Source organism: Primulina tabacum, chromosome 18 (assembly GCF_025594145.1).
Source record: "Primulina tabacum isolate GXHZ01 chromosome 18, ASM2559414v2, whole genome shotgun sequence".
Lineage (NCBI taxonomy): Eukaryota > Viridiplantae > Streptophyta > Magnoliopsida > Lamiales > Gesneriaceae > Primulina > Primulina tabacum.
Window position 1 is genome coordinate 25,805,964 of NC_134567.1, and position 26,733 is coordinate 25,832,696.

General features: G+C 32.7%; 1 protein-coding gene across 11 annotated transcripts; it reads left to right on the forward strand.

The window, feature by feature from the left end:
• The first annotated feature begins 394 nt into the window (after positions 1-394).
• LOC142533887 (paired amphipathic helix protein Sin3-like 4) lies at positions 395-26,637 on the forward strand. 11 transcript variants are annotated; one of them, XM_075640805.1, is made up of 30 exons: positions 395-509; positions 654-1,616; positions 1,711-2,544; positions 2,912-3,102; positions 3,620-3,726; positions 4,036-4,312; positions 4,407-4,542; positions 4,792-4,884; positions 4,981-5,235; positions 7,070-7,112; positions 7,185-7,296; positions 7,411-7,574; positions 12,753-12,814; positions 13,661-13,703; positions 13,776-13,887; positions 14,014-14,147; positions 15,631-15,794; positions 15,922-16,059; positions 16,440-16,515; positions 16,781-16,908; positions 17,005-17,140; positions 18,296-18,357; positions 19,200-19,242; positions 19,314-19,425; positions 19,542-19,678; positions 21,124-22,046; positions 22,623-23,541; positions 23,791-23,917; positions 24,596-25,069; positions 25,930-25,972. In XM_075640805.1, the coding sequence occupies exons 18-25, from the start codon at positions 15,972-15,974 to the stop codon at positions 19,674-19,676; spliced, it is 780 nt and encodes a 259-aa protein (XP_075496920.1). In that variant the 5' UTR covers positions 395-509; positions 654-1,616; positions 1,711-2,544; positions 2,912-3,102; positions 3,620-3,726; positions 4,036-4,312; positions 4,407-4,542; positions 4,792-4,884; positions 4,981-5,235; positions 7,070-7,112; positions 7,185-7,296; positions 7,411-7,574; positions 12,753-12,814; positions 13,661-13,703; positions 13,776-13,887; positions 14,014-14,147; positions 15,631-15,794; positions 15,922-15,971; the 3' UTR covers positions 19,677-19,678; positions 21,124-22,046; positions 22,623-23,541; positions 23,791-23,917; positions 24,596-25,069; positions 25,930-25,972. The 11 variants fall into 11 exon arrangements, with proteins under 11 accessions (XP_075496920.1, XP_075496922.1, XP_075496923.1 ...); XM_075640801.1 differs by lacking the exons at positions 395-509; positions 654-1,616; positions 1,711-2,544; ... (13 more) ...; positions 15,631-15,794; positions 15,922-16,059 and having other exon boundaries at positions 16,080-16,515; positions 25,008-25,069; XM_075640800.1 differs by lacking the exons at positions 395-509; positions 654-1,616; positions 1,711-2,544; ... (14 more) ...; positions 15,922-16,059; positions 23,791-23,917 and having other exon boundaries at positions 16,080-16,515; positions 25,008-25,069.
• The last annotated feature ends 96 nt before the right edge of the window (positions 26,638-26,733 follow it).

Below are 26,733 nucleotides of genomic sequence, written 5' to 3' on the forward strand. Positions count from 1 at the left end.
GTCATATTTTGCGAGACAGATCTCTTATTTGGGTTATTCATGAAAAATTCTACTTTTTATGCTAAGAGTATTACTTTTTATTGTGAATATCGATATGGTTGATCCGTCTCATAGATAAAGATTCGTGAGACCGTCTCACAAAAAATCTATTGTAGAACTAAACCGCTTGAATGCAGTTCCTATCTCAGCCATGGTTCTTAACGGGTTTGTTAAGGTTTAAGATACTTATTTGAACTTAAATTTGTTTCTATAATCTATAAATGATCGAAAAAGCAAACCCATGGCACTTCAAAACTAGTTATTAAAAAAAAAAAATTATAATTGTATTATATAATAAAATATTATGAATATTTAAACGAAAATATTTGATTAAACTTAATATATAACAGACAATGCAGACATAACTCCCTCTCTTTCCTTCAGTATGTATTCTTATTTATCTATTTCAAAACTAAAAAAAGAGTACCCTCCGCCAAATTCCTCCTGCCATTTTCACGCACACAAATCTTGTACGTACAAACTGTGTGTATAGACACATACTATTTTCCTGCTCGTTCGTTCATTTAACTTCAATTTGTTTGTTGAATTATGTTTTTTCTTTAATTCAAGTAATGTGATTTTTTTAGTTATTACGCTTTCTGGTTTATTTTCAGGATTTTTCTTGATGATAAGGTAATTTGGAGGTGACCTGCGTAGATGTAAGGGTCGCGGTTAATCACATCACGTTATTTACTGCTTGTGTGTGTTTAATTGAAGTAGTTATCAAGATTTTGATGCAATTAACTCTTTTTGGGTTTTATTTTTTCTTTTTGGCAGGTCTTTGGATTATAATATTTTTGTCAATTTGGATTAATAAAGTGTGATTTTTTTCCTTCTTTTGGGTATCAAGGAGTATAAAAATAAGAATATCATTGCAAAGATTTAAGATGAAGTAGTCTAACTCTAAGGATGATTTGTTCATGAGGCCCATTATTAATTTTTCTCCAGCTGAACATTGAGTTTATTGTCCTATCATATTAGCTCAGTTACTCTACTTTGTGTGCAGTAACTTAATTGTGATTTCATGCTTTGGTAGTTTTTATCCGACAATAAGTTTTTATTTCTTTAATTGTCTCTAATTTTTAATTTTGTTTAATATCTAGAATCATTGATTTTCATGTATTTTCTAGTTAATGACTGTTTTATTGCGTGGAGTTTGAAAGTCAAGATCTTGTTAATTTTGCTTCTATGTGCTTTCTTGCTATGGATATTACTCTGGTTTCGTTCACCACATTATTGAATGTATGAATCTGGTTACGGGATTGTTTTTTTTTTATTTTTCTTCATAGATGATATATGTTTTATGAATGTGGATTTCAATATTATGGGGAGGGGGCGATGGCTGTGATTTCAAATATTTAAGCATTTCTTCGGTGATATTTAAGTGTCACTGATGATTTGGCATTTGCTTATTGGGGGAGATGAGGTCTGGGCAAGACCAAATGTCAACCCCAAGCAGCAGGCATAGGCTGACGAAAGTTGATGTTGTGACATGCCTAAAAGCGGTGTATTTTTCAAGATGATAAGGAAAAATATGATCAATTTCTTGAAATATTGAAATATTTACATGCTCAAAGGTACAATAGGTTTCTTCCTTTAATTTGTTATGACAGGTAACTCAAGTTTTTTATCTGTTAAGGATTTGCTTCATGTTTCTTGTGGTGCTTGTAGAGTTGATACAACAAGTGTCATATTGAGAGTAAAATAATTATTTGAAGGGCATCGAAACCTTATGTTGGGTTTCAATACCTTCTTACCAGAGGGATATGAAATCATGCTCTCCGAGGAGGATGAACCACTGCAGATATGGAAGAAAGTGGAAACCTTAAGTGCATTTAGTTTTGTGAGAAAAATCAAGGTGCAACTCTGAAAGCTTGATTTCCTACAGAATCTGTAGTGAGAACTATTTCTGAATAATTGCAAACTAGGTTTGAAGGTCATGGTAATGTGTATAGTGATTTCCTAGACATAATGCGATTTTTCAGAGAAGGTGATATGCCAGTGGCAAAGGCTCAGCGGGAGGCATTTATCCATAATTTAGTATTCATAAATGGATAACCAAACTATTAAAATTCTGGAATGATGGCATTCAGAGTTTAAATTTTTTCCTAGGTTTAAGTTCTTCTCCACGTCCATACTGATCTATTTGAAGAGTTTATGAATTTTTTAAACGATGCAATGTTTGTTGAGTATGTCCATTGTAATCATCTTGGAAGAGATTATATACTACGTCATGATGGTGGAGTCTCTCCCAAGATCAATGCTAGGTCCATGAGTGCTGAAACTGTAATTTCATTTAATGATTACATGTCAATTATTTTCAATGAAAGTATGCAATATCTCTGTTAGATTTTTCAAGAAACCTTCTCCTCAGATAAGTGGGATTGTATTGAAAAAGAAAACGAGAAGATCGTGACATGAATGATTGGAAACATTAAGGTAATATGGACTACACAAGAAAATCTGCTCGCATAGATCATTATGTAACCGGCCAGGTTTATCTAGGTAGAATAATTGCTTTGAGCATTAATGCACATGATTAACCTAGTTTGATGATCCATTTTCCTTAGATAATTGCATGTCCAGTATGAATAGATTAATTAATTATCTTCTTTTGGACATATATCAATTTATTGAAAGTTGAAACCATTACAATTTTGCTTGAGATCATGTTTGGAATAGTCATTGTGTGGCCCATTGAATTTATTAGTCTTGTTCAAACTCCAACCATTGGACTAATATACCCATAATGAACAGTATTAAAAATCACAAACTATAATTTCTGTTTTTTATTTTTATTTTCGAGGTGTCCTATAAAATTAAATCAAGATCATTCAGATATATCTTAATGTTATCATCAACTTTGGCTCAGGTATGCAGAATCTATTGTCATCTTTCCGTGAGAAAGTGAATGAAAAGTTACAGGATCCCGAGACTAATGAAAACATTTCAGGTTGCCTTCATTTCTACACAAGAAAATTTTTCACATCGTCCGAGTTCCATTTGCTGTGAAGATTCTCCTATCACCTTGATTCTTTTTGTTTAACTTACATATGTTCTCCAGTTATGGGCAAGCTATGATTCTTTAGAATGCATTGCATCTTACATTTCAAATCTTTGAAGCTTGGATCAGCGCATAATGTTTCCAAATTATTGCACTTCACAGATCAAATATGGTGATTCTAATAAAGTATTGTGCATCTGTATCGAATTTGACTTGAATCTAAAGATCAAAAATCATTCTCCTTGAACCCTATGAGAGGATGATTACTTCTCTTATCTGAAAACATAAAAATGCTGAGATGTTCCTTGAGATTTTATGTTGAAAGGTGGAGAGTACAAACTTACCACTAATTTAATGCACAATTAACTAGATAACAAGCCAAAGTCTGCAGTAGACTGCTCATACATCGATTTAATATAATTCTTTACTAGCTGATAAATGTGTTTAGTAAATGTATGATTCAAATTTCCCCCAAAAAGATTCAAATTGTTTATGTCCATTAAAATTTTAGTTTTGTTTTTTCAATGATGCCTTTGTCAGGGTCACCAAATTAAATGGATATTTTTATTATGTCAGGTGACTAGTTTACTTGGAAACCATGTAGACGTTATGAAAGAATGCAAAGGTATCTTGTACTACTTTGGGAAAACTGGTAACTGTGGCGCTGATTATTTTGTTATCTAGTATGCTTTCTTCTTATGTCCCATGTATTTTGTTCACTTAACTTTTATTTGTATATATATTTTCTGGAAATGACTCGACTGTTAAGTTATTTTTCAGCATGAGATTTTTATTTTTTTTCTGGAAATGTGCAGATTTATTTTTTCATCCTTCCAGATATATTTTTATTCTAAGTCATGATATGATGACAAATCTTCTGAATGATATTGCAACCCATAGAAGTAATCACTGGTTCACTGAGGTGTGATACATCTAGGCAGCCTTCAGTGTGATGAATAATGTGGATTTTTAATCAATTTAACATTTCTCAGGATGCTTGGAGAACGACAAAATTATTGCTAGAATTTTAAAGGTAGAAGAACAAGATGCAAATGATCGTGTGAGGGATGACACACATAAAGTTAATGTGTGTGATCACTGAGACAGTGGTCGATATGGTAGAACTCTCGCCTTTATCCCTAGGGTTGTTTGTGGATGGAGGATGTCTTTATGTGCAAGCCAAGAGAAGTTTATATTTAAACCAGTTTACCTACTTGATCTATCCATATATGAGAGATGCACTCCAAGTTATCGTCGTCTTCCAAAAATGTAGGCTTATGCTTTTAGTTTCATTTAACTGAATCATCTATCTTCGTACTCGTTTCTTACTGCCGTTTCCAAATGAAATATCCAATTTTGTCAGCAAGTTGAACAGAGATAGGAGCTGAAGTGTTGAATGACCGCTGTATGTCTATAACTTCAGGAAGTGAGGATCACTTATTCAAGAACATACTCAAAACCCAATATGAATAAATCTTGTTACAATGTGAGGATTATCAGTAAGATTTCTCCCATGAGTTTTACTGAAGTGCTTTCTCCCTTGTTGAATTCTCTAGCATCCACCTTTCCTATATCTCTACTGTTTTTATTTCATGTTTGTGATTTATGTAGCATTAGTTTCTAGTGTAAGCCCATTTCTAATAGCAATTGATGGTTATTTAGAGCTTTTTTCATATGTTATATTTTATTTATCAGGATATTAACTGAGTTACTAGCGTATTTTAGGCTCTAAAATTTGCAATTTGCAGTCTGATTATGATACCAGGTTTGAACTCCACCCATTCTTAATGCTGCTACAACTATGACAGACAAATCATTTTGCATAGAAGATCATTTGACAGGTAACATAAGTAAATGATACCTGATGAATCCTCTTAGTTATGCAATGCAACGAATTAAAATTCGCGCCTTCTCTCTTTTTTCCCTTGTAAATTTAGCTCTTAATGTGTGGTGCATTGAGCATTTATATGGTGACCATGGGCTAGATGTAATGGACGTGTTGCAAAGGAATGCTCCTCTTGCCTTGCCGGTTATATTGATTCGGTTAAGGCAGAAACATGAAGAATGGGGAAGGTTTCGATCTGACTTCAACATAGTTTGGGATGAATTTTATGCTAAAGACTACCATAAATCACTCGACCATCAGAGCTTCTATTTTAAGCATCAGGATTCAAAAAATTTAATTGCTGAAGGTAATTTAGGGTAACCATACATGGAAGTGCAAGGCCTCGTTTCCTGTCATTCTTGAATTTTTATCGAACAAATATCTAAAGACTACTATGTCATATATTGGAAAAGTACTAAAATGGTTATGCATGTTCTCTAATACATTCATGCTAGAGAATCTCGTGTCGAGTTTATATATGTGTGTGCGCGTGTGTGTGTGTGTGTGTGTGTGTGTGTTTGTGTTTATATATAAAATGTAAGTCATGCTCCTTTGGTAGTTGGCAACAATTTAGAAAATTGTCTTGAATGTATGCTTTTGCTCATGCTAAAATTATAAGATTGCATCTGGACCTGAAAATTTAGGATTCTTTTGCATGTAATAACTTTAGGATTGCTGTTTTCTTCGTCTTGATATTTTGTGACCATTTAATGATTTCTATTGAATAAGAACGCACAATTTTTGCTGTGATTTCACGTTCTAACCGAGTTGTTTTGACATCTTTTTTGTATATATTATTGTAGCTGGTGCTTAGAGTTCTTTTTGCATTGTGTGGAGTTTGTTCTAGATTGCTGTAAACTTGGCGAGACCTACATGTTTCCAGTTTAGCCTTTCCGCGAAATGAAGTTGTATTTTACGTCGTTGATGAATGTTGTTCTTTATTGCTGGGCTTTTTTCGTTTTGGTTGTGGTCATTGAATGGAAAGAGTCCCACGCCCATGTCGAGTTTGTGATTTTCCATTTTTGTCCTTTTGATATCGATTATATTACTCGTGTTGCTTCAGCTATGCATTTTTTTGTTTGATATCTTCAGAATTTGTCCTTTTATTTCTTCTGCTTTTGCTTTTTTCACCTTTTTCTTTGGCAGCATCATCCCAACCTTCTCCTAATTTGCTCTCATTCTTCTTTTGCCCTATTCTCGCTTGTGTCATCAGACCTCCTTTCTCATTATACATGGCAGCATCTTCCTCCCTACCCGTCGATTTGGCTGAGCCAGGTACCCAATTCAGAGTACATTTGTTTTCCTTTTGTGACCATCAATTGTCTTATGCTTGTTTCTAGATCTGGTTGTCACCCGAGTTATGAATTTTTTTCGTTCTAGAGTTTTGATTGTAGATTTGTTTTTGAAATCTAGAAAAGATACATGCGGTTGAATGGTTATCCTGAATAGAGGTTTCCTCGTTTGCGCTTTTTGGATCTAAAGCGACGTGATTTGTGGCATTGTTATGTGCTGATGAATGATTGCGAATCGAGGTTTTGTCAAGAGTAAAAGTTTCGTGCTAACATTTAATAATCTATATTCATCAAAACTTTGGTTTCTTTTTTGGGTATAAAATATTTGTCCCTTTTTGGTTTCCATGTGTTCAAATAAATAAATGATATGTTATATATCTTGAGTTTGCTAGAAAAAACTCTAGTTTATGGGAGTGTTTAAATTAATGACAAATGTCGAACACCTATTTTGGATTGTCTCTTGCTTCTCCACTCATTTGCACAAGATAAAACAGAGAGCTAAAAAGTTTTGCATTAGCATATTAGTCTGAATTATGATAGATGGGGTAGTTATTTTCTTTTGATATGGTGAGTATTGAGTATGCACATAACTTGAATCATTTGAGATGGGCTGTTGATTTTCCTTTGGTTGCCTGCAAATTGCGTAACATTTTTTCATTTATGTGTCCGTGTTTGTCTCTCATTTTCACTTGTTTATTTGGAAGTGTTTTAAATGTCAGTTTTGAAGATTATTCCAGTTTCAGTTTTTGTTTTAGCACAAGACTACAATATTATATGGAATTTATTCAAATTTGTTGAATTTCTGCAATTACTACCAAGAGTTGGTACTTAATGATGTGTTCCTATCAGTTCCTCCAGAAAGAAGAGAAAAACCTGGGGTATTCTTGCAGAGGTATGTATACGAAAGAAGGTATTTATTATTTTTTAGTGTTCCTGGGTCCATTAATCTCCAATCAATTTGCAGAAACAAAACAAAAGGCACAGTCGGAGATGAAACTGAAGATGTTCGCAGGTCCATTGAAGGACTCTTAACAAACAACGGTCTGGAAAGTAAGGTGGACTCCGACACAATGAAGGTACCTTCTATCCAGAATTCAAACGTGGGTAGCACGTGCATCATGGTAGTTTATTAAAATTTTAGACGGGACACACTTTTTACATTGTTTTAATGTTGCTATTTTTTTTGGTAGGTATCTTACATCGCAGGTTCCGAAGACTTCATGTTTCGGACAAGGAGGAGGAGGAAGGCTCTGTATCATAAGAGTTTGTGCAGTGGTTCTTCTAACGGCAGCCACAAGCTGAAGCGCAAGCTGATGTTTAGTTGATAGTTTGAAATTCCAATGGCAGCAATGCAGTAATTTTTTTTTTTTTTTCATTTGAATGCAATTAAATACTTCAGTTTTGCAACAATAATAACGTGTTATCAAAATTTTTGGAGTTTGTGACAGACTAAGTAAAACACATGAGCAACGTACGTGGGAATATCCTGAATTAGAAAAATATTAAAGTGTACGTGTGTTGTACGTAAGAGTAGTCCGAATCCGAATGTGAAAAAAATATGTAAATTAGTTAAGTGAATTCACGTATCGATATATTGAAAATTGGAAATTTTGAGTGAAAAGTGAGGGTTGAATTCCATATGATACAAGGGAGTTTGACTTGATTTAAGTAACAAGATTTTTTTCCTACTTAATTTTTAAAGTCTAAATATAATCGAAATATTCTTAAAATTGACTTTAATTTCTCATATACGTTATTAATTCTGAAAATAACATATTAATTCAAAATTTTCATTTTATAAGTTTATCACTCAATCTTTTCAGTATATTTTTTTGACTGATTATTAAATGGAAAAGCAAAAGATATATATTTATATTGTAATATTAACATAAAAATATAAATGTTTGAAATGAATCGTTTTGCTTTAAAAAAAATCTTAAATCATCCATTATAATCTATATAAACAAGTATATCTTAAAAATAGTAAAGAGAAATAAATAGATATAAAAAATAATAATAAAATAAATTACAAGAATTCTATAATTGAAAAAATCATAGTAATTAAAATAAAACATAACAAAATATATTATATAATTGTCAAATTTATAAAATCGGTTTGGTTTCATTTAGTCATTCGATCAAATTTCTAATCAACCATGAAAACACATTTTCAAATATAATTTTAAAATATTTACCCCGTTTTCTGTATCAATAATTCATAATGTTTTTTAAGACTACAAATTAATTTTTAAAATAAATAATATAACTTTTATAAATACACACTTGATAAAATTAATGTTTTTACATTTGATTATGGTTTAATAATTTTTCTCCACATTTGTAAAAGTTTCGTTATCATCGTAACATAAATAACTCCTATCAAGAATATATTTAAATTTATATTTTAATTAAACTTGATACATTTATGCCTTTAATATGCAATAAATATCCAAAATAGAAGAGTGAGTAGTTAAGTTTTTATTATGAATGATATATCCACGAAATTAATTAGATAAAGAGTATGTCTAATGTTAGACAGTCTCACAGATTTATATATGTAAGACGAATCGATTAGATTCATATTTACTGTGAAAATAAGTACATGATCATGGTTATATATAAATACACACACTGTTGTATCTTATATTCTAGTTTGATAAATGACAAATCCCCACTTGATAGAGCTCGATGAAAGGTTCAAGAGACTTCGAGCATGACCACACGAAGCTCGACATGTGAATAAATTATAGTTGAAGATTAAATTCATGAGATATCTACCATTATCAGAGTTATATAGGAAGAGTGCATCTAAAAATGAAATAAATAATAAAAATAATCGGAAGGTTTTTTTTGAGACGGTCTCACAAATCTTTATCTGTGAGACGAGTCAACTCTAACGATATTCACAATAAAAAGTAATAATCTTAGCATAAAAAATAATACTTTTTTATGGATGACATATCCGTCTCACAAAATACGACCTATGAGACCATCTCATACAAGTTTTTGTCATAAAAAATTAATGTATATCTTCGGGATATACATCTTTTTGACAAGTTGTTGGATTATAACCTTTTTGTCAAATTGGATTAATAAACTGTGGTTCTCTTCATTCTCCTTTCGAGGATCAAGGGGTATAAAAATAAGAATATCATTGCAAAGATTTAGGATGAAGCGGTCTAACTCCAAGGATGATTTGTTCAAGAGGCCCACCGTTAATTTTTCCGGCTGAAGAGTGAGTTTATCGTCCTTTCATATTAGCTCAGTTCCTCTACTTTGTGTGCAGTAAATTAATTGTGATTTCATGCTTTGGCAGTTTTAGTTTTTATTTCTTTAATTGTCTCTAATTTTTTAATTTTGTTTAATCTCTAGAATCATTGAATTTCATGTATTCTGTAGTTCATGACTATTTTATTGCGTGGAGTCTGAAAGTGAAGATCTTGTAACTTTGCTTTTGTATGCTTTCTCGATATGGGTATTACCCTGCTTTCGTTCACCACATTAGTGAATGTATGAATCTGGTTACGAGATTTCTTTTTTATTTTCTTCATAGATGATATATATTTTACGAATGTGGATTTTAATATTATGGGGAAGGGAGATGATGGCTATGATTTTAAATATTTATAGCATTTATTTGGTTATATTGAAGTGTCACTTATGATTATGATTTGGCATTTGCTTATTGGGGGAGATGAGGTCTGGGCAAGACCAAATGTCAACTCCAAGCAGGCAGCCGGCATATGCTGACGAAAGATGATGTTGTGGCACACCTAAAAGAGGTGAATGATAAGGAAAAATATGATCATTTTCTTGAAATCTTGAAAGATTTCCATGCTCAAAGGTATAATAGAATTCTTCCTTTACTAATTTGTTACGATAAATAACTCAAATCTTTTAATTGTTAAGGATTCGCGTTCTGTTTCTTGTGGTACTTGTAGAGTTGATACAAAAGGTGTCATATTCAGAGTAAAGGAATTACTTGAAGAGCATCGACACCTTGTTTTGGGTTTCAATACCTTCTTACCCAAGGGATATGAAATCACCCTCCATGTGGAAGATAAACCACTGCAGATAAAGAAGGAAATGGAACCCCTAAGTGTAATTAGTTTTGTGAGAAAAACCAAGGTGCAACTCTGAAAGCTTGACAGCCCTTCTCTCAGCGAAAACTATTCATGGATAATTGCAGACTGGGTTTGAAGGTCATGGTAATGTGTACAGTGATCTCCTAGACATAATGTCATTTTTTTAGAAAAGGTGATATGCCAGCAGCAGAGGCTCAACGAGAGGTATTGATCCATAATTTAGTCTTCATAAATGGATAAACACACTATTAAGGAATGATGGCATTTGGAGTTTCAATTATTTTCCATAGGTTCCAGTCCTTCTCGGCCATACTGATCTACTTGAAGAGTTTGTGCTTTCGATGTAATTGTTGATGAGTATGTCCATTATAATCAGCTTGGAAGAGATTATATACTACGTCATGATAGTGGAGTCTCTCCCACGATCAATGCTAGGTCCATGAGTGCTGAAAGGGTAATTTCCATTAATGATTGCGTGTCATTTATTTTCAATGCAAGTATGTAATATCTCTGCGAGTTTGTTTAAGAAACCTGCTCCTCTGCCTCCATTGATGGAAATTGTAGGCTTATGTTTTTAGTTTCATTTAACTGAATCGTCTATCTTTATACTCATGTCCTACTGCCGTTTCCAAATGAAATATCCAATTTTGTCAGCAAGTCATAGAACAGAGATAGGAGCTGAGTGTTGAATGACCGCTGTGTGTCTATAACTTCAGGAAATGAGGATCATTTATTCAAGCACATACTCAAAATCTAATATGAATAAATCTTGTTACAATATGCGGATTATCAGCAAGATTTCTCCCATGAGTTTTACTGAAGTTATTTCGCCCTTGTTGAATTCTCTAGCATCCACCTTTCCTATATCTCTACTGTTTTTATTTCCATGTTTGTGATTTCTGTAGCATTAGTTTCTAGTGTAAGCCCATTTCTAATAGCAATTAATGGTTATTTAGAGCTTTTTTCATATGTTATATTTTATTTATCAGGATATTAACTGAGTTTCTAGCGTATTTTAGGCTCTAAAATTTGCAATTTGCAATCTGATTATGATACCAGGTTTGAACTTGACAAGTTGTTGGAATCCATAAATGCAACAATAAAGAGTGTTGAGGAACTCCACCCAGTATTAATGCTGCTACAACTATGACAGGCAAATCATTTTGCATAGAAGATCATTTGACAGGTAACATAAGTAAATGATACCTGATGAATCCTCTTATTTATGCAATGTAACGAATTAAAATTCGCGCTTTCTCTCTTTTTTCCCTTGTAAATTTAGCTCTTAATGTGTGATGCATTGAGCATTTATATGGTGACCATGGGCTAGATGTAATGGACGTGTTGCAAAGGAATGCTCCTCTTGCCTTGCCGGTTATATTGATTCGTTTGAGGCAGAAACATGAAGAATGGGGAGGGTTTCGATCTGACTTAAATAAAGTTTGGGATGAATTTTATGCTAAAGACTACCATAAATCACTCGACCATCAGAGCTTCTATTTTAAGCATCAGGATTCAAAAAATTTAATTGCTGAAGGTAATTTAGGTTAACCATACATGGAAGTACAAGGCTTCGTTTCCTGTCATTCTTGAAGTTTTATCGAACAAACATCTAAAGACTACTACGTCATATATTGGAAAACTACTAAAATGGTTATGCATGTTCTCTAATACATTCATGCTAGAGAATTTCGTGTCAAGTTTATATGTGTGTGTGTGTGTGTGTGTGTGTGTTTGTGTTTATACATACATACATATATATATATATATATAGTGTAAGTCATGCTCCTTTAGTAGTTGGCAACAATTTAGAAAATTGTCTTGAATGTATGCTTTTGCTCATGCTAATCATAAGATTGCATCCGGACCTGATAATTTAGGATTCTTTTGGATGTAATAACTTTAGGATTGCTGTTTTCTTCGTTTGATATGTTGTGACCGTTGAATGATTTCTATTTAATAAGAACGCACAGTTTTTGCTGTGATTTCACGTTCTAACCGAGTTGTTTTGACATCTTTTTTGTATATATTATTGTAGCTGGTGCTTAGAGTTCTTTTTGCATTGTGTGGAGTTTTTTCTAGATTGCTGTAAACTTGGCGAGACCTACCTGTTTCCAGTTTAGCCTTTCCGTGAAATGAAGTTGTATTTTACGTCGTTGATGAATGTTGTTCTTTATTGCTGGGCTTTTTTCGTTTTGGTTGTGGTCATTGCATGGAAAGAGTCCCACGCCCATGTCAAGTTTGTGATTTTCCATTTTTGTCCTTTTGATATCGATTATATTACTCGTGTTGCTTCAGCTATGCATTTTTTTGTTTGGTATCTTCAGAATTTGTCCTTTTATTTCTTCTGTTTTTGCTTTTTCGCCTTTTTCTTAGTCAGCATCATCCCAACCTTCTCCTAATTTGCTCTCATTCTTCTTTTGCCCTATTCTCGCCTGTGTCGTCAGACCTCCTTTCTCATTATAGATGGCAGCATCTTCCTCCCTCCCCGTCGATTTGGCTGAGCCAGGTACCCAATTCAGAGTACATTTGTTTTCTTTCCTTTGTGACCATCAATTGTCTTATGCTTGTTTCTAGATCTGGTTGTCATCCGAGTTATGAATTTTTTTCGTTCTAGAGTTTTGATTGTAGATTTGTTTTTGAAATCTTGAAAAGATACATGTGGTTGAATGGTTATCCTGAATAAAGGTTTCCTCGTTTGCGCTTATTTGGATCTAAAGCGTCGTGATTTGTGGCATTGTTATGTGCTGATGAATGATTGCTAATCGAGATTTTGTCAAGAGTAAAAGTTTCGTGCTAACATTTAATAATCTATATTCATCAAAACGTTGGTTTCTTTTTTGGGCATAAAATACTTGTCCCTTTTTGGTTTCCATGTATTCAAATGATATGTAATATATCTTGAGTTTGCTAGAAAAAACTCTAGTTTATGGGAGTGTTTAAAATAATGACAAATGTCGGACACCTATTTTGAATTGTCTCTTGCTTCTCCACTCATTTGCACAAGATAAAACAGAGAGCTAAAAAGTTTTTGCATTAGCATATCAGTCTGAATTATGATAGATGGGGTAGTTATTTTCTTTTGGTATGGTGAGTATGCACATAACTTGGATCATTTGAGATGGCCTGTTGATTTTCCTTTGGTTGCCTGCAAATTGTGTGAACATTTTTTCATTTATATGCCTATGTTTGTCTCTCATTTTTTGGTAGTGTTTTAAATGTCAGTTTTGAAGATTTTTCCAGTTTCATTTTTTGTTTTAGTACAAGACTATAATATTATATGGAATTTATTCAAATTTGCTGAATTTCTGCAATTACTAATTAAAGTTGGTACTTAATGATGTGTTCCTATCAGTTCCTCCAGAAAGAAGAGAAAAGCCTGGGGTATTCTTGCAGAGGTATGTATATGAAAGAAGGTATTTATTATTTTTTATTGTTTCTACGTACATTAATCTCTAATCAATTTGCAGAAACAAAACCAAAGGCACAGTCGGAGACGAAATTGAAGATATTCGCAGGTCCATGGAAGGACTCGTAATAAACAACGGTCTGGAAAGTAAGGTGGACTGCGACACAATGGAGGTACCTTTTGTCCGGAACTTAAACGTGCGTGCGTAGCACGTGCGTCATGCTAGTTGATTAAAATTTTAGATGGCAAACTTTATACACTGTTTTAATGTTGCTATTTGTTTTTGCTACATTTTGTAGGTATCTTACATTGCAGGTTTCGAAGACTTCAAGTTTCGGACAAGGAGGAGGAAGGCTCTGTATCATAAAAGTTTGTGCAATGGTGCTTCCAACGGCAGTCACAAGCTGAAGCGCAGGTTGATGTTCAGTTGAAAGTATGAAATTCCAATGGCAGCAATGCAGTATATTTGTTTTTTGTTCTTTATTTTCATTTGAATGCAATTAATACTTCAGTTTTACAACAATAATAATGTATTATCAGAGTTAGTGACGACAAGTAAAATACACGTGCAACGCACATGGTATAGCCCGAATTTGAAAAAATATTAAAGTGCACAAATTTGGAAAAATATTAAAGTGGAAAAATATTAAAGTGCACTAATTTGGAAAAATATTAAAGTGCACGTGTGTTGCACGTGCGATTGGTGCGAGTAGTCTGAATTGGAAAAAACATGCTAAATTAGTTAAATGAATCCACCTATCAATATATTGAAAATTTGGAAATTTTGAGTGAAAATGGAGGGTTGAAATCTACGTGATACAAGAGAGTTGACTTGATTTAAGCAACAAATTAAGATTTTTTTCTCCTTAATTTTTAAAGTCCAAATATAATCTAAAATTCATGAAATTAACATTTAATTTATCATATTTTCCATCTTTAAATGTAAAATGTCTATACGTTATTAATTCTGAAAATAATATATCTGCTCAAATTTTTTCCTTTCTTGAGTTTATCACTCTGATTTTTCAGTATATTTTTTGATTGATTATTAAATGGATAAGTAAAAATTATATATCTATATTATAATATGAACAAAAAAATATAAATCTTTGAAATGAATCGTTTAGCTTAAAACAAATTTCTTAAATCATCCATTAGAATCTATATCAACAAATATATCTTAAAAATAATAAAGAGAAATAAATAGATCTAAAAAATAATAAAATCAATTACAACAATTTAAGTTTCTATAATTGAAAAAATCATAGTAATTAAATTACATTGTAACTAAATGTTTTATATAATTTTCAAATTTATAAAATCGTTTGGTTTCATTTAGTCGTTCGATCAAGTTTCTAGTCAACCATGAAAACATACTTTCAAATATAATTTTAAAATATTAATCCCGTATACAGTATCAATCATTATAATGTTTTTTAGACTACGAATTAATTTTTAAAATAAAAATATAACTTTTATAAATAAATACTTGATAAAATTAATGTTTTTACACTGATTATGATTTAATAATTTTTTTCCGCTTTTGTAAAAGTTTCGTTATCATTGTAACGTAAATAACTCTTATCAAGATTATATTTAAATTTATATTTTAATTAAGTTTTATACATTTCTGCATCTAATATGTTATATATATCCAAAATAAAAGAAGAGGTTGTTAAGTTTTTATTGAGATTGATATATCCACAATGTAATTAGACAAAGAACATGTACGATTTCACGGGATTTATATATGTAAGAAGAGTGGACACCAATAGGTCATGGTTTTATATATATACATGGTTGTATCTTATGTTCTAGTCTAGATAAATGACAAATCCCCATAATTTAGTCTTCATAAAAGGATAAACACACTATTAAGGAATTATGGCATTTGGAGTTCCAATTTCTTTCCCTAGGTTTCAGTCCTTCACGGCCATACTGATCTACTTGAAGAGTTTGTGCTTTCGATGTAATGGTTGCTGAGTATGTCCATTATAATCAGCTTGGAAGCGATTAAATACTACGTCATGATAGTGGAGTCTCTCCCACGATCAATGCTAGGTCCATGAGTGCTGAAAGGGTAATTTCCATTAATGATTATGTTTCAATTATTTTCGATGAAAGTATGTAATATCTCTGCGAGCTTGTTTAAGAAACCTGCTCCTCTGCCACCATTGATGAACAAAACATCCATCATCCGGATTCAGATCAGTGGGATTGTGTTGAAAAAGAAAACGAGAAACGAGATTATTGTGACATGAATTATTGGGAACATGATGGTCATATGGACTACACAAGGAAATCTACTCGAACAGATCATTATGTGACTGACCAGGTTTGTTCAGGTAGAATAATTGCTTTAGCATTAAACCTAGTTTGATTATTCATTTTCCTTAGATAACTGCATATCCAGTATGAATAGATTAATTGATTATCTTCTTTTGGACATATATTGAATTTATTGAAAATTAAAACCATCACAATTTTGCTTGATCTCATGTTTGGAAAAGTCATTGATCTATTCAAATACGAGAACTGCACTCCAAGTTATCCACGTCTTCAAAAAATTTAGGCTTATGTTTTAAGTTTCATTTAACTGAATCATCTATCTTTGTACTCATGTCCTACTGCCGTTTCCAAATGAAATATCCAATTTTGTCTGCAAGTCATAGAACAGAGATAGGAGCTGAACTGTTGAATGACCGCTGGGTGTCTATAACTTCAGGAAGTGAGGATCACTTATTCAAGCACATACTCAAAACCCAATATGAAGAAATCTTGTTACAATGTGAGGATTATTGGTAAGATTCCTCCCACGAGTTTTGCTGAAGTGATTTCGCCCTTGTTGAATTCTCTACATCTACCTTTCCTATATCTCTACTGTTTTTATTTCTTGTTTGTGATTTATGTAGTATCAGTTTCTAGTGTAAGCCCATTTCTAATAGCAATTAATGGTTATTTAGAGCTTATTTCATATGTTATATCTTATTTATCCGAATATTAAATGAGTTTCTAACGTACTTCACGCTCTAAGATTTGCAATTTGCAATCTTATTATGATACCAGGTTTGAACTTGACAAGTTGTTGGAATCCATAAATGCAACAATAAAGAGTGTTGAGGAACTCTCACCCAGTATTAATGCTGCTACAACTATGACAGATAACTCATTTTGCATAAAAGATCATTTGACAGGTAACATAAGTAAATGATACCTGATGAATCCTCTTATTTATGCAATGCAACTAGTTAAAATTCGTGCCTTCTATCTTTTTTCCCTTGTAAATTTAGCTCTTAATCTGTGGTGCATTGAGCATTTATATGGTGACCTTGGGCTAGATGTAATGGAGGTGTTGCAAAAGAATGCTCCTCTTGCCTTGCCGGCTATTTTGAATCGGTTGAGGCAGAAACATGAAGAATGGGGAAGGTTTCGATCTAACTTCAATAAAGTTTGGAATGAATTTTATGCTAAAAGACTACCTCAAATCACTCGACCATCAGAGCTTCTATTTTGAGCATCAGGATACCAAAAAATTAATTGCTGAAGATAATTTAGGTTAACTATATGTGGAAGTACAAGGCTTCGTTTCCTGTCTTTTATGCTATTGCTATAGTATTCCTATTATTGCTATAGATAATGGAGTGGTCAGGAGTAAATTAGTATTAATTTAAATATCTGTTCGAATCTCATTAACAAATGATCAAGTTCCATAACATATGTTTTATAACATATTTTTTGGAGCCAATGTATCTTTTTCTATTTCATTTTTTTAGGTCTTTCGTGGTTGACTCTAATGAAAAATTGGAAATCTATGGAACGATTGAGGCAGGGATGATTTATCTTATTCTTTTTATTCACTTTATGACAAGATTTTATTATTGAACATTCATACTAGAGAATCTTGTGTCAAGTTTATATAAGTGTGTGTTTGTGTGTGTGTGTGTGTTTATATATTTAATAAGTCATGCGCTTTTAGTAGTTGGCAACAATTTAGGAAATTGTCTTGAATGTATGCTTTTGCACATGCTAATTATAGGATTGCATCTGGGCATGAAAATTTAGGATTCTTTCGCATGTAATAACTTTAGGATTGCTTCGCCTTGATATTTTGTGACTGTTGAATGATAACTATTTAATAAGAACACGCAGTTTTTGCTATGATTACAAGTTCTAACCAAGTTGTTTTGACATCTTTTTTGTATATATTATTGTAGCTGTTGCTTAGAGTTCTTTTTGCATTGTCTGAAGTTTGTTCTAGAGTGCTGTAAACTTGGCGAGACCTAGCGTCGTTGATGAATGTTGTTCTTTATTGCTGGGCTTTTTTCGTTTTGGTTGTGGTCATTGCATGGAAAGAGTCCCACGCCCATGTCGAGTTTGTGAGTTTCCATTTTTGTCCTTTTGATATCGATTATATTACTCGTGTTGCTTCAGCTATGCATTTTTTTGTTTGGTATCTTCAAAATTTGTCCTTTTATTTCTTTTGTTTTTGCTTTTTTCACCTTTTTTTTAGTCAGCATCATCCCAAACTTCTCCTAATTTGCTCTCATTCTTCCTTTGCCCTATTCTCGCGTGTGTCATCAGACCTCCTTTCTCATTATACATGGCAGCATCTCCCTCCCTCCCCGTCGATTTGGCTGAGCCAGGTACCCAATTCAGATTACATTTATTTTCTTCCTTTTGTGACCATCAATTGTCTTGTGCTTGTTTCTAGATCTGATTGTCATCCGAGTTACGAATTTTTTTCGTTCTAGAATTTTGATTGTAAATCTGTTTTTGAAATCTAGTAAAGATACATGCGGTTGAATGGTGATCCTGAACAGAGGTTTCCTCGTTTGCGTTTATTTGGATCTAAAGCGTCACGATTTGTGGCATTGTTATGTGCCGATGAATGATCTGAATCGAGGTTTTGTCAAGAATAAAAGTTTCGTGCTAACATTTAATAATATATATTCATCAAAACTTTGGTTTCTTTTTTGGGTATAAAAAATTTGTCCCCTTTGGTTTCCATGTATTGAATTAAATAATTGATATGGAAAATATCTTGAGTTTGCTGGAAAAAAAGCCTAGTTTAAGGGAGTGTTTAAAATAATGAAAAATGTGGGAGTCCTATGTTGGATTGTCTCTTGCTTCTCCACTCATTTCCAAGAGATAAACGGAGAGCTAAAAAGTTTTGCATTAGCATATTAGTCTGAATTATGATAGATCGGGTAGTTATTTTCTTTTGGTATGGTGAGTATGCACATAACTTGAATCATTTGAGATGGCCTGTATATTTTCCTTTGGTTGCCTGCAAATTGCGTGAGCATTTTTTGTCTCTCATTTTCACTTGTTTATTTGGAAGTGTTTTAAATCTCAATTTTGAAGATTATTCCAGTTTCAGTTTTCGTTTAGTACAAGAGTACAATATTATATGGAATTTATTAAAATTTGTTGAATTTCTGCAATTACTTACAAGAGTTGGTACTTAATGATGTGTTCATAGCAGTTCCTCCAGAAAGAAGAGAAAAACCAGGGGTCTTCTTGCAGAGGTATGGATACGAAAGAAGGTGTTTATTATTTTTAGTGTTTCTAGGTCCATTAATCTCCAATCAATTTGCAGAAACAAAAGAAAAGGCACAGTCGGAGACGAAATTGAAGATGTTCGCAGGTCCATGGAAGGAGTCCTAACAAACAACGATCTGGAAAGTAAGGTGGACTCCGACACAATGAAGGTACCTTCTATCCAGAATTCAAATGTGCGTGCGTAGCACGTGCATCTTGGTAGTTGATTAAAATTTTAGACAGGACACTTTAAACATTGTTTTAATGTTGCTATTTTTTTTGGTAGGTATCTTACGTTGCAGGTTCTGAAGACTTCATGTTTCGGACAAGGAAGAGGAGGAAGGCTCTGTATCATAAGAGTTTGTGCAGTGGTGCTTCCAATGGCAGTCACAAGCTGAAGCGCAAGCTGATGTTCAGTTGAAAGTATGTAATTCCAATGGCAGCAATACAATATAGTTATTTTTGTTTTTTAATTTCATTTGAATGCAATTAATACTTCGGTTTTACAACAACAATAATGTATTATCAAAATTCTTGTAGTTTGTGTCGACTACTAAAATACACGTGCAACACACATGGGAATAGCTTGAATTAGAAAAAATATTAAAGTGCACGTGTGTTGCACATGAGAGTAGTTTGAATTGGAAAAAACATGTCAAATTAGTTAAATGAATCCACCTATCAATATATTGAAAATTTGGAAATTTTGAGTGAAAATGGATTGTTGAATTCTATATGATACAAGGGAGTTGACTTGATTTAAGCAACAAATTAAAACTCCTTTTTTCTCCTTAATTTTTGAAGTCCAAATATAATCTAAAATTCATGAAATTAACATTTAATTTGCCATCTTTATATGTTAATGCCTATACGTTATTAAATCTGAAAATAATATATCTGTTCATGATTTTCCTTTCTTGAGTTTATCACTCTAATCTTTCTAGTATATTTTTTGACTGATTATTAAATGGATAAGTAAAAAATATATATCTATATTGTAATATTAACGTAAAAATATAAATCTTTGAAATGAATCGTTTTGCTTAAAAAAGAAATTCTTAAATCATCAATTATAATCTATATCAACAATATTATATCTTAAAAATAGTAAAGAGAAATAAATAGATATAAAAATCAATAAAATCAATTACAACAATTTAAGTTTCTGTAATTGAAAAAATCATAGTAATTAAATTAAATTGTAGCTAAATGTATTATATAATTTTCAAATTTATAAAATCGGTTTGGTTTCATTTAGTCGTTCGATAAGTTTCTAGTCAACCATGAAAACATACTTTCAAATATAATTTTAAAATATTTATCCCGTATGCAGTATCAATCATTATAATGTTTTTTAGACTACAAATTAATTTTTAAAATAAAATATAACTTTTATAAATAAATACTTGATAAATGTTTTTACAATTGAGTATGGTTTTGCATTTTCTCTGCACCTTTGTAAAAGTTTCGTTATCATCGTAACATAAATAACTCCTATCAAGATTATATTTAAATTATGTTTTAATTAAGTTTGATACGTTTATGCATTTAATATTCTATAAATATCAAAAATAGAAGAATGGGCAGTTAAGTTTTTATTGGGATTGATATATCCACGAAAGCAATTAGATGAAGATTATGTCTCATGTTAGACGGTCTCAAAGATTTATATATGTGAGACGAGTCGACCTGGTTCATACTTACCGTGATAATAAGTACATCAATTGGTCATGGTTTTATATATACACATTGTTGCATCTTATGTTCTAGTCTTGATAAATGACAAATCCCCATACTTTAGTCTTCATAAATGGATAAACACACTATTAAGGAATGATGGCATTTGGAGTTTCAATTTTTTTCCCTAGGTTTCAGTCCTTCACGGCCATACTATCTACTCGAAGAGTTTATGCTTTTGCTACCCGATGCAATGGTTGCTGAGTAAGTCCATTATAATCAGCTTGGAAGAGATTATATACTACATCATGATAGTGGAGTCTCTCCCACGATCAATGCTAGGTCCATGACTGATGAAAGGGTAATTTCCATTAATGATTATGTGTCAATTACAATGAAAGTATGTAATATCTCTGCGAGCTTGTTTAAGAAACCTACTCCTATGCCTCCATTGATGAACGAAACATCCATCATCCGGATTCAGATCAGTGGGATTGTGTTGAAAAAGAAAACGAAAACTAGAAACGAGAATATTGTGACATGAATTATTGGGAACATGATGGTCATATGGACTACACAAGAAAATCTACTCGCACAGATCATTATGTGACTGACCTGGTTTGTTCAGGTAGAATAATTGCTTTAGCATTAATGTGCACGATGAACCTAGTTTGATTATTCATTTTCCTTAGATAACTGCATATCCAGTATGAATAGATTAATTGATTATCTTCTTTTTGGAATATATTGAATTTGTTGAAAGTTGAAACCATCACAATTTTGCTTGAGCTCATGTTTGGAAAAGTCATTGTGTCGCCCATTGAATTTATTAGTCTTATTAAAACTTCATATACCCATAATGAACACTATTAAAAATCACAAACAATAATTTATGTTTTTATTTTCTAGGTGTCCTATAAAATTTAATCAAGTTCATTTGGATATATCTTAATGTTCTCATCAACTTTGGCTCAGGTGGGCAGGATCTAATGTCATCTTTCGGTGAAAAAAGTGAAGGAAAAATTATAGTATCCCCGAGATTAATGAAAAGCTTTCAGATTGCCTTTGTTCCTACATAATGAAATGTTTTACAAATTCTGAGTTCCATATGCTGGTGAAGATTCCCCCATCACCGTGATTCTTTTTATTTAATTTGCATTTGTTCTCCAGTTATGAGTAAACTATGATTCTGTAGTATGCATTTCACTCTTACATTTCGAATCTTTGAAGCTTTGATCAGCACATACAGTTTCCAAATTATTGCACTTCACAAATCAATATGGTGCTTCTAATTAAGTGTCGTGCTTTTGTATTAAATCTGTCTTGAATCTAAAGATCAAAAGTCATTCCCTTGAACCCTATGAGAGAATGGTTATTTTTCTCATCTGAAAACATATAAATGCTCGGATGTACCTTGAGATTGCATGTTGAAAGGTGAAGAGTACAAACTTACCACTAATTTAATGCACAGTTAACTAGATAACAAGCCAAAGTCTGCTGTAGAATGCTCATACATCAGTTTAATTTAAATCTTCACTAGCTGATAAATGATTACGTGTTTGTTAAATCTAAGATTCAGTTTCCCCCAAAAAGATTCAAATTGTTTATGTCTGTTAAAATTTTAGTTTTGTTTTTTCAATGATGCCTTTGTCAGGGTCACCAAATTAGATGGATGTTTGTATTGTGTCAGTTGGCTAGTTTACTAGGAAACCATGCAGACATTATGAAAGAATGCAAAGGTTTTCTGTATTGCGTTGAGAAAACTGGTAACTGTGGCTATGATTGCTTTGTTAACTAGTATCCTTTCTTGTTGTGTCCCATGTATTTCGTTCACATTAATTAATTTATATTCTTTCTGGATATGGCTCAACTGTTAAGTTGTTTTTCAGCATGAGACTTGTAATTTTTTCTTGAAAGTATGGATGTGTTTTTCATCCTTCCAGTTATATTTCTATTATAATTCTTAATATGGTGACAAATCTTCGGAATGGTATCAAAACTCATAGAAGTAATCACTAGTTCACAATGGTGTGATACATTTAAGCAGCCTTAAGTGTGATGAATAAGGTAATTTTTTAATCAATGTAGCACTTCTCAGGATGCTTGGAGAAAGACAAAATTATTGCTAGATTTTTTAAGGTACATAAACAAGATGCAAATGATCTTGTGTGGGATGGCACACATGAAGTTAATGAGTGTGATGACAGAGAAAGTGATCGATGTGGCAGAGCTCTCGCCTTTATCCCTAGAGATGTTTGTGGACAGAGGATGTCTTTATGTGCAAGCAAAGAGAAATTTATATTTAAAGTAGTTTATAAACTTGATCTATCCAAATGTGAGAGCTCCACTCCAAGTTATCAACGTCTTCCAAAAATGTATGCTTATGTTTTTAGTTTTCATTTAACGTAATCCTCTATCTTTGTACTCATGTCCTACTGCCGTTTAGAAATGAAGTATCCAAATTTTTCGGCAAGTCATAGAACGTAGATAGGAGATGAAGTGATGAACGACTGCTGGGTGTCTGTAACTTAATGAAGTGAGGATCACATATTCAAACACATGCTCAAAAACCAACATGAAGAAAGCTTGTTACTATGTGAGGATTGTCGGTAAGGTTCCTCCCACGAGTTGTATTGAAGTGATTTCGCCCTAGTTGAATTCTCTAACATCTACCTTTCCCATCTCTCTAATGTTTTTATTTCTTCTGTGTGATATCTGTAGAATTAAATTCTAGTGTAATCCCATTTCTGATAGCAATTAATGGCTCTAAAATATGCTTTCTTTGTCTTGGTACTAATTAGGTTCTAGCATATTTCATGCTCTAAAATTGTAAATTTGCAACCTGATTATGATGTCAGGCTTAAACTTGACACGTTGTTGGAATCTGTAAATCCAAAAATAAAGAGTGTTGAGGAACTCTCGCCCTGTATTAATGCTGCTACAACTATGACAGGCAACTCACATTCCACAGAAATCATTGGACATGTAACATAAGTAAATGATTCCTGATGACTCTCTTATTTATACAATGAAACGAGTTAAAAAAATTCACGTCTTCTCTTTTCCCCCCCCATAAATTTAACTCTTAACCTATGGTGCATTGAACGTTTATATGGTGACCATGGGCTATATTTAATGGATGTACTGTGAAAGAATGCACCTCTTGTCTTGCCGGTTATATTGATTTGGTTGAGGCAGAAACGAGAAGAGTCACTAAAGTTTGGGCTGAAGTTTATGCTAAAAACTACCATAAATCACTCTGTCATCAGAGCTTCTATTTAAAGCATCATGATACAAAAAATTTAATTGCTGAAGGTAATTTAGGTTAACTGTACATGGAAGTACAAGGCTTCGTTTCCTTCCATTCTTGAAGTTTTATCAAACGGACCCTCTTAAGACTACTACATTGTCTATTGGAAAAGTATTAAAATGGTTATCCATATTCTCTAATACAATAATTCCAGATAACTCTGTTATAGGATTGCATCCGAGCCTGATAAATTAGGATGATTTTGCATGTAATAATTTAAGGATTGATGTTTTATTTCCTTGATATTTTGTAACTGTCGAATGATTTCTATTTAATAAGAACGCACAGTTTTTGCTGTAATTTCACGTTCTAACCAAGTTCTTTGACATCTTTTTTTGTGTATATTATTGTAGCTGGTTCTTAGAGTTCTTTTTGCATTGTGTGAAGTTTGTTATAGAGTGTGCTGTAAACTTGGCGAGACCTACCTATTTCCAGTTTAGCCTTTCCGCGAAATGAAGTTCTATTTTACGTCGTTGATGAATGTTGTTCTTTATTGCTGGGCTTTTTTCGTTTTGGTTGTGGTCATTGCATGGAAAGAGTCCCACGCCCATGTCGAGTTTGTGATTTTCCATTTTTGTCCTTCTGATATCGATTATATTACTCGTGTTGCTTCAGCTATGCATTTTTTTGTTTGGTATCTTCAGAATTTGTCCTTTTATTTCTTCTGTTTTTGCTTTTTTCACCTTTTTCTTAGTCAGCATCATCCCAACCTTCTCCTAATTTGCTCTCATTCTTCCTTTGTCCTATTCTCGCGTGTGTCATCAGACCTCCTTTCTCATTATACATGGCAGCATCTCCCTCCCTCCCCGTCGATTTGGCTGAGCCAGGTACCCAATTCAGAGTACATTTGTTTTCTTCCTTTGTGACCATCAATTGTCTTATGCTTGTTTCTAGATCTGATTGTCATCCGAGTTATGAATTTTTTCGTTCTAGAATTTTGATTGTAAATCTGTTTTTGAAATCTAGTAAAGATACATGCGGTTGAATGGTGATCCTGATTAGATGTTTCCTCGTTTGCGTTTATTTGGATCTAAAGCGTCACGATTTGTGGCATTGTTATGTGCCGATGAATGATTGTGAATCGAGGTTTTGTCAAAAATAAAAGTTTCGTGCTAACATTTAATAATATATATTCATCAAAACTTTGGTTTCTTTTTTGGGTATAAAAAATTTGTCCCCTTTGGTTTCCATGTATTGAATTAAATAATTGATATGGAAAATATCTTGAGTTTGCTGGAAAAAAAGCCTAGTTTAAGGGACTGTTTAAAATAATGAAAAATGTGGGACTCCTATGTTGGATTGTCTCTTGCTTCTCCACTCATTTCCACGAGATAATACGGAGAGCTAAAAAGTTTTGCATTAGCATGTTAGTCTGAATTATGATAGATTGGGTAGTTATTTTCTTTTGGTATGGTGAGTATGCACATAACTTGAATCATTTGAGATGGCCTGTATATTTTCCTTTGGTTGCCTGCAAATTGCGTGAATATTTTTTCATTTATGTGTCCGTGTTTGTCTCTCATTTTCACTTGTTTATTTGGAAGTGTTTAAATGTCAGTTTTGAAGATTATTCCCGTTTCAGTTTTTTTTTAAGTACAAGACTACAATATTATATGGAATTTATTTAAATTTGTTGAATTTCTGCAATTCTAATAAGAGTTGGTACTTAATGATGCGTTCCTATCAGTTCCTCCAGAAAGAAGAGAAAAACCAGGGGTATTCTTGCAGAGGTATGGATACGAAAGAAGGTATTTATTATTTTTTAGTGTTTTTAGGTCCATTAATCTCCAATCAATTTGCAGAAACAAAACAAAAGGCACAGTAGGAGACGAAATTGAAGATATTCGCATATCCATGGAAGGACTCTTAATAAACAACGGTCTGGAAAGTAAGGTGGACTGCGATACAATGAAGGTACCTTCTGTCCGGAATTTAAGTGTGCGTGCGTAGCACGTGCGTCATGCTAGTTGATTAAAATTTTAGACGGCACACTTTATACATTGTTTTAATGTTGCTATTTTTTGGGGGCTACATTTTGTAGGTATCTTACATCGCAGGTTCCGAAGACTTCATGTTTCGGACAAGGAGGAGGAGGAAGGCTATGTATCATAAGAGTTTGTGCAGTGGTGCTTCCAACGGCAGTCACAAGCTGAAGCGCAAGCTGATGTTCAGTTGATAGCATGAAATTCCAAATGCATCAATGCGATATACTTGTTTTTTATTTTCATTTGAATGCAATTAATACTTCAGTTTTAAAACAATAATTATGTATTATCAAAATTCTTGGAGTTTGTGTCGACTATTAAAATGCACGTGAAACACACATGGGAATAGTCTGAATTAGAAAAAATATTAAAATGCACGTGTGTTGCACGTGAGACTAGTCTTAATTGGAAAAAAATATTAGTTAAGTTAGTTAAATGAATCCACCTATCAATATATTGAAAATTTGAAAATTTTGGGTGAAAATTGAGGGTTGAATTCCATATGA

Coding starts and splice junctions, on each gene's coding strand:
- LOC142533887 (XM_075640804.1), top strand. CDS start 16,334: ATGTCCTACTGCCGTTTCCAAATGAAATATCCAATTTTGTCTGCAAGT. Junction 16,516..16,780: donor TTACAATGTGAGGATTATTG/GTAAGATTCCTC, acceptor TTATGATACCAG/GTTTGAACTTGACAAGTTGT. Junction 16,909..17,004: donor CATAAAAGATCATTTGACAG/GTAACATAAGTA, acceptor TTGTAAATTTAG/CTCTTAATCTGTGGTGCATT.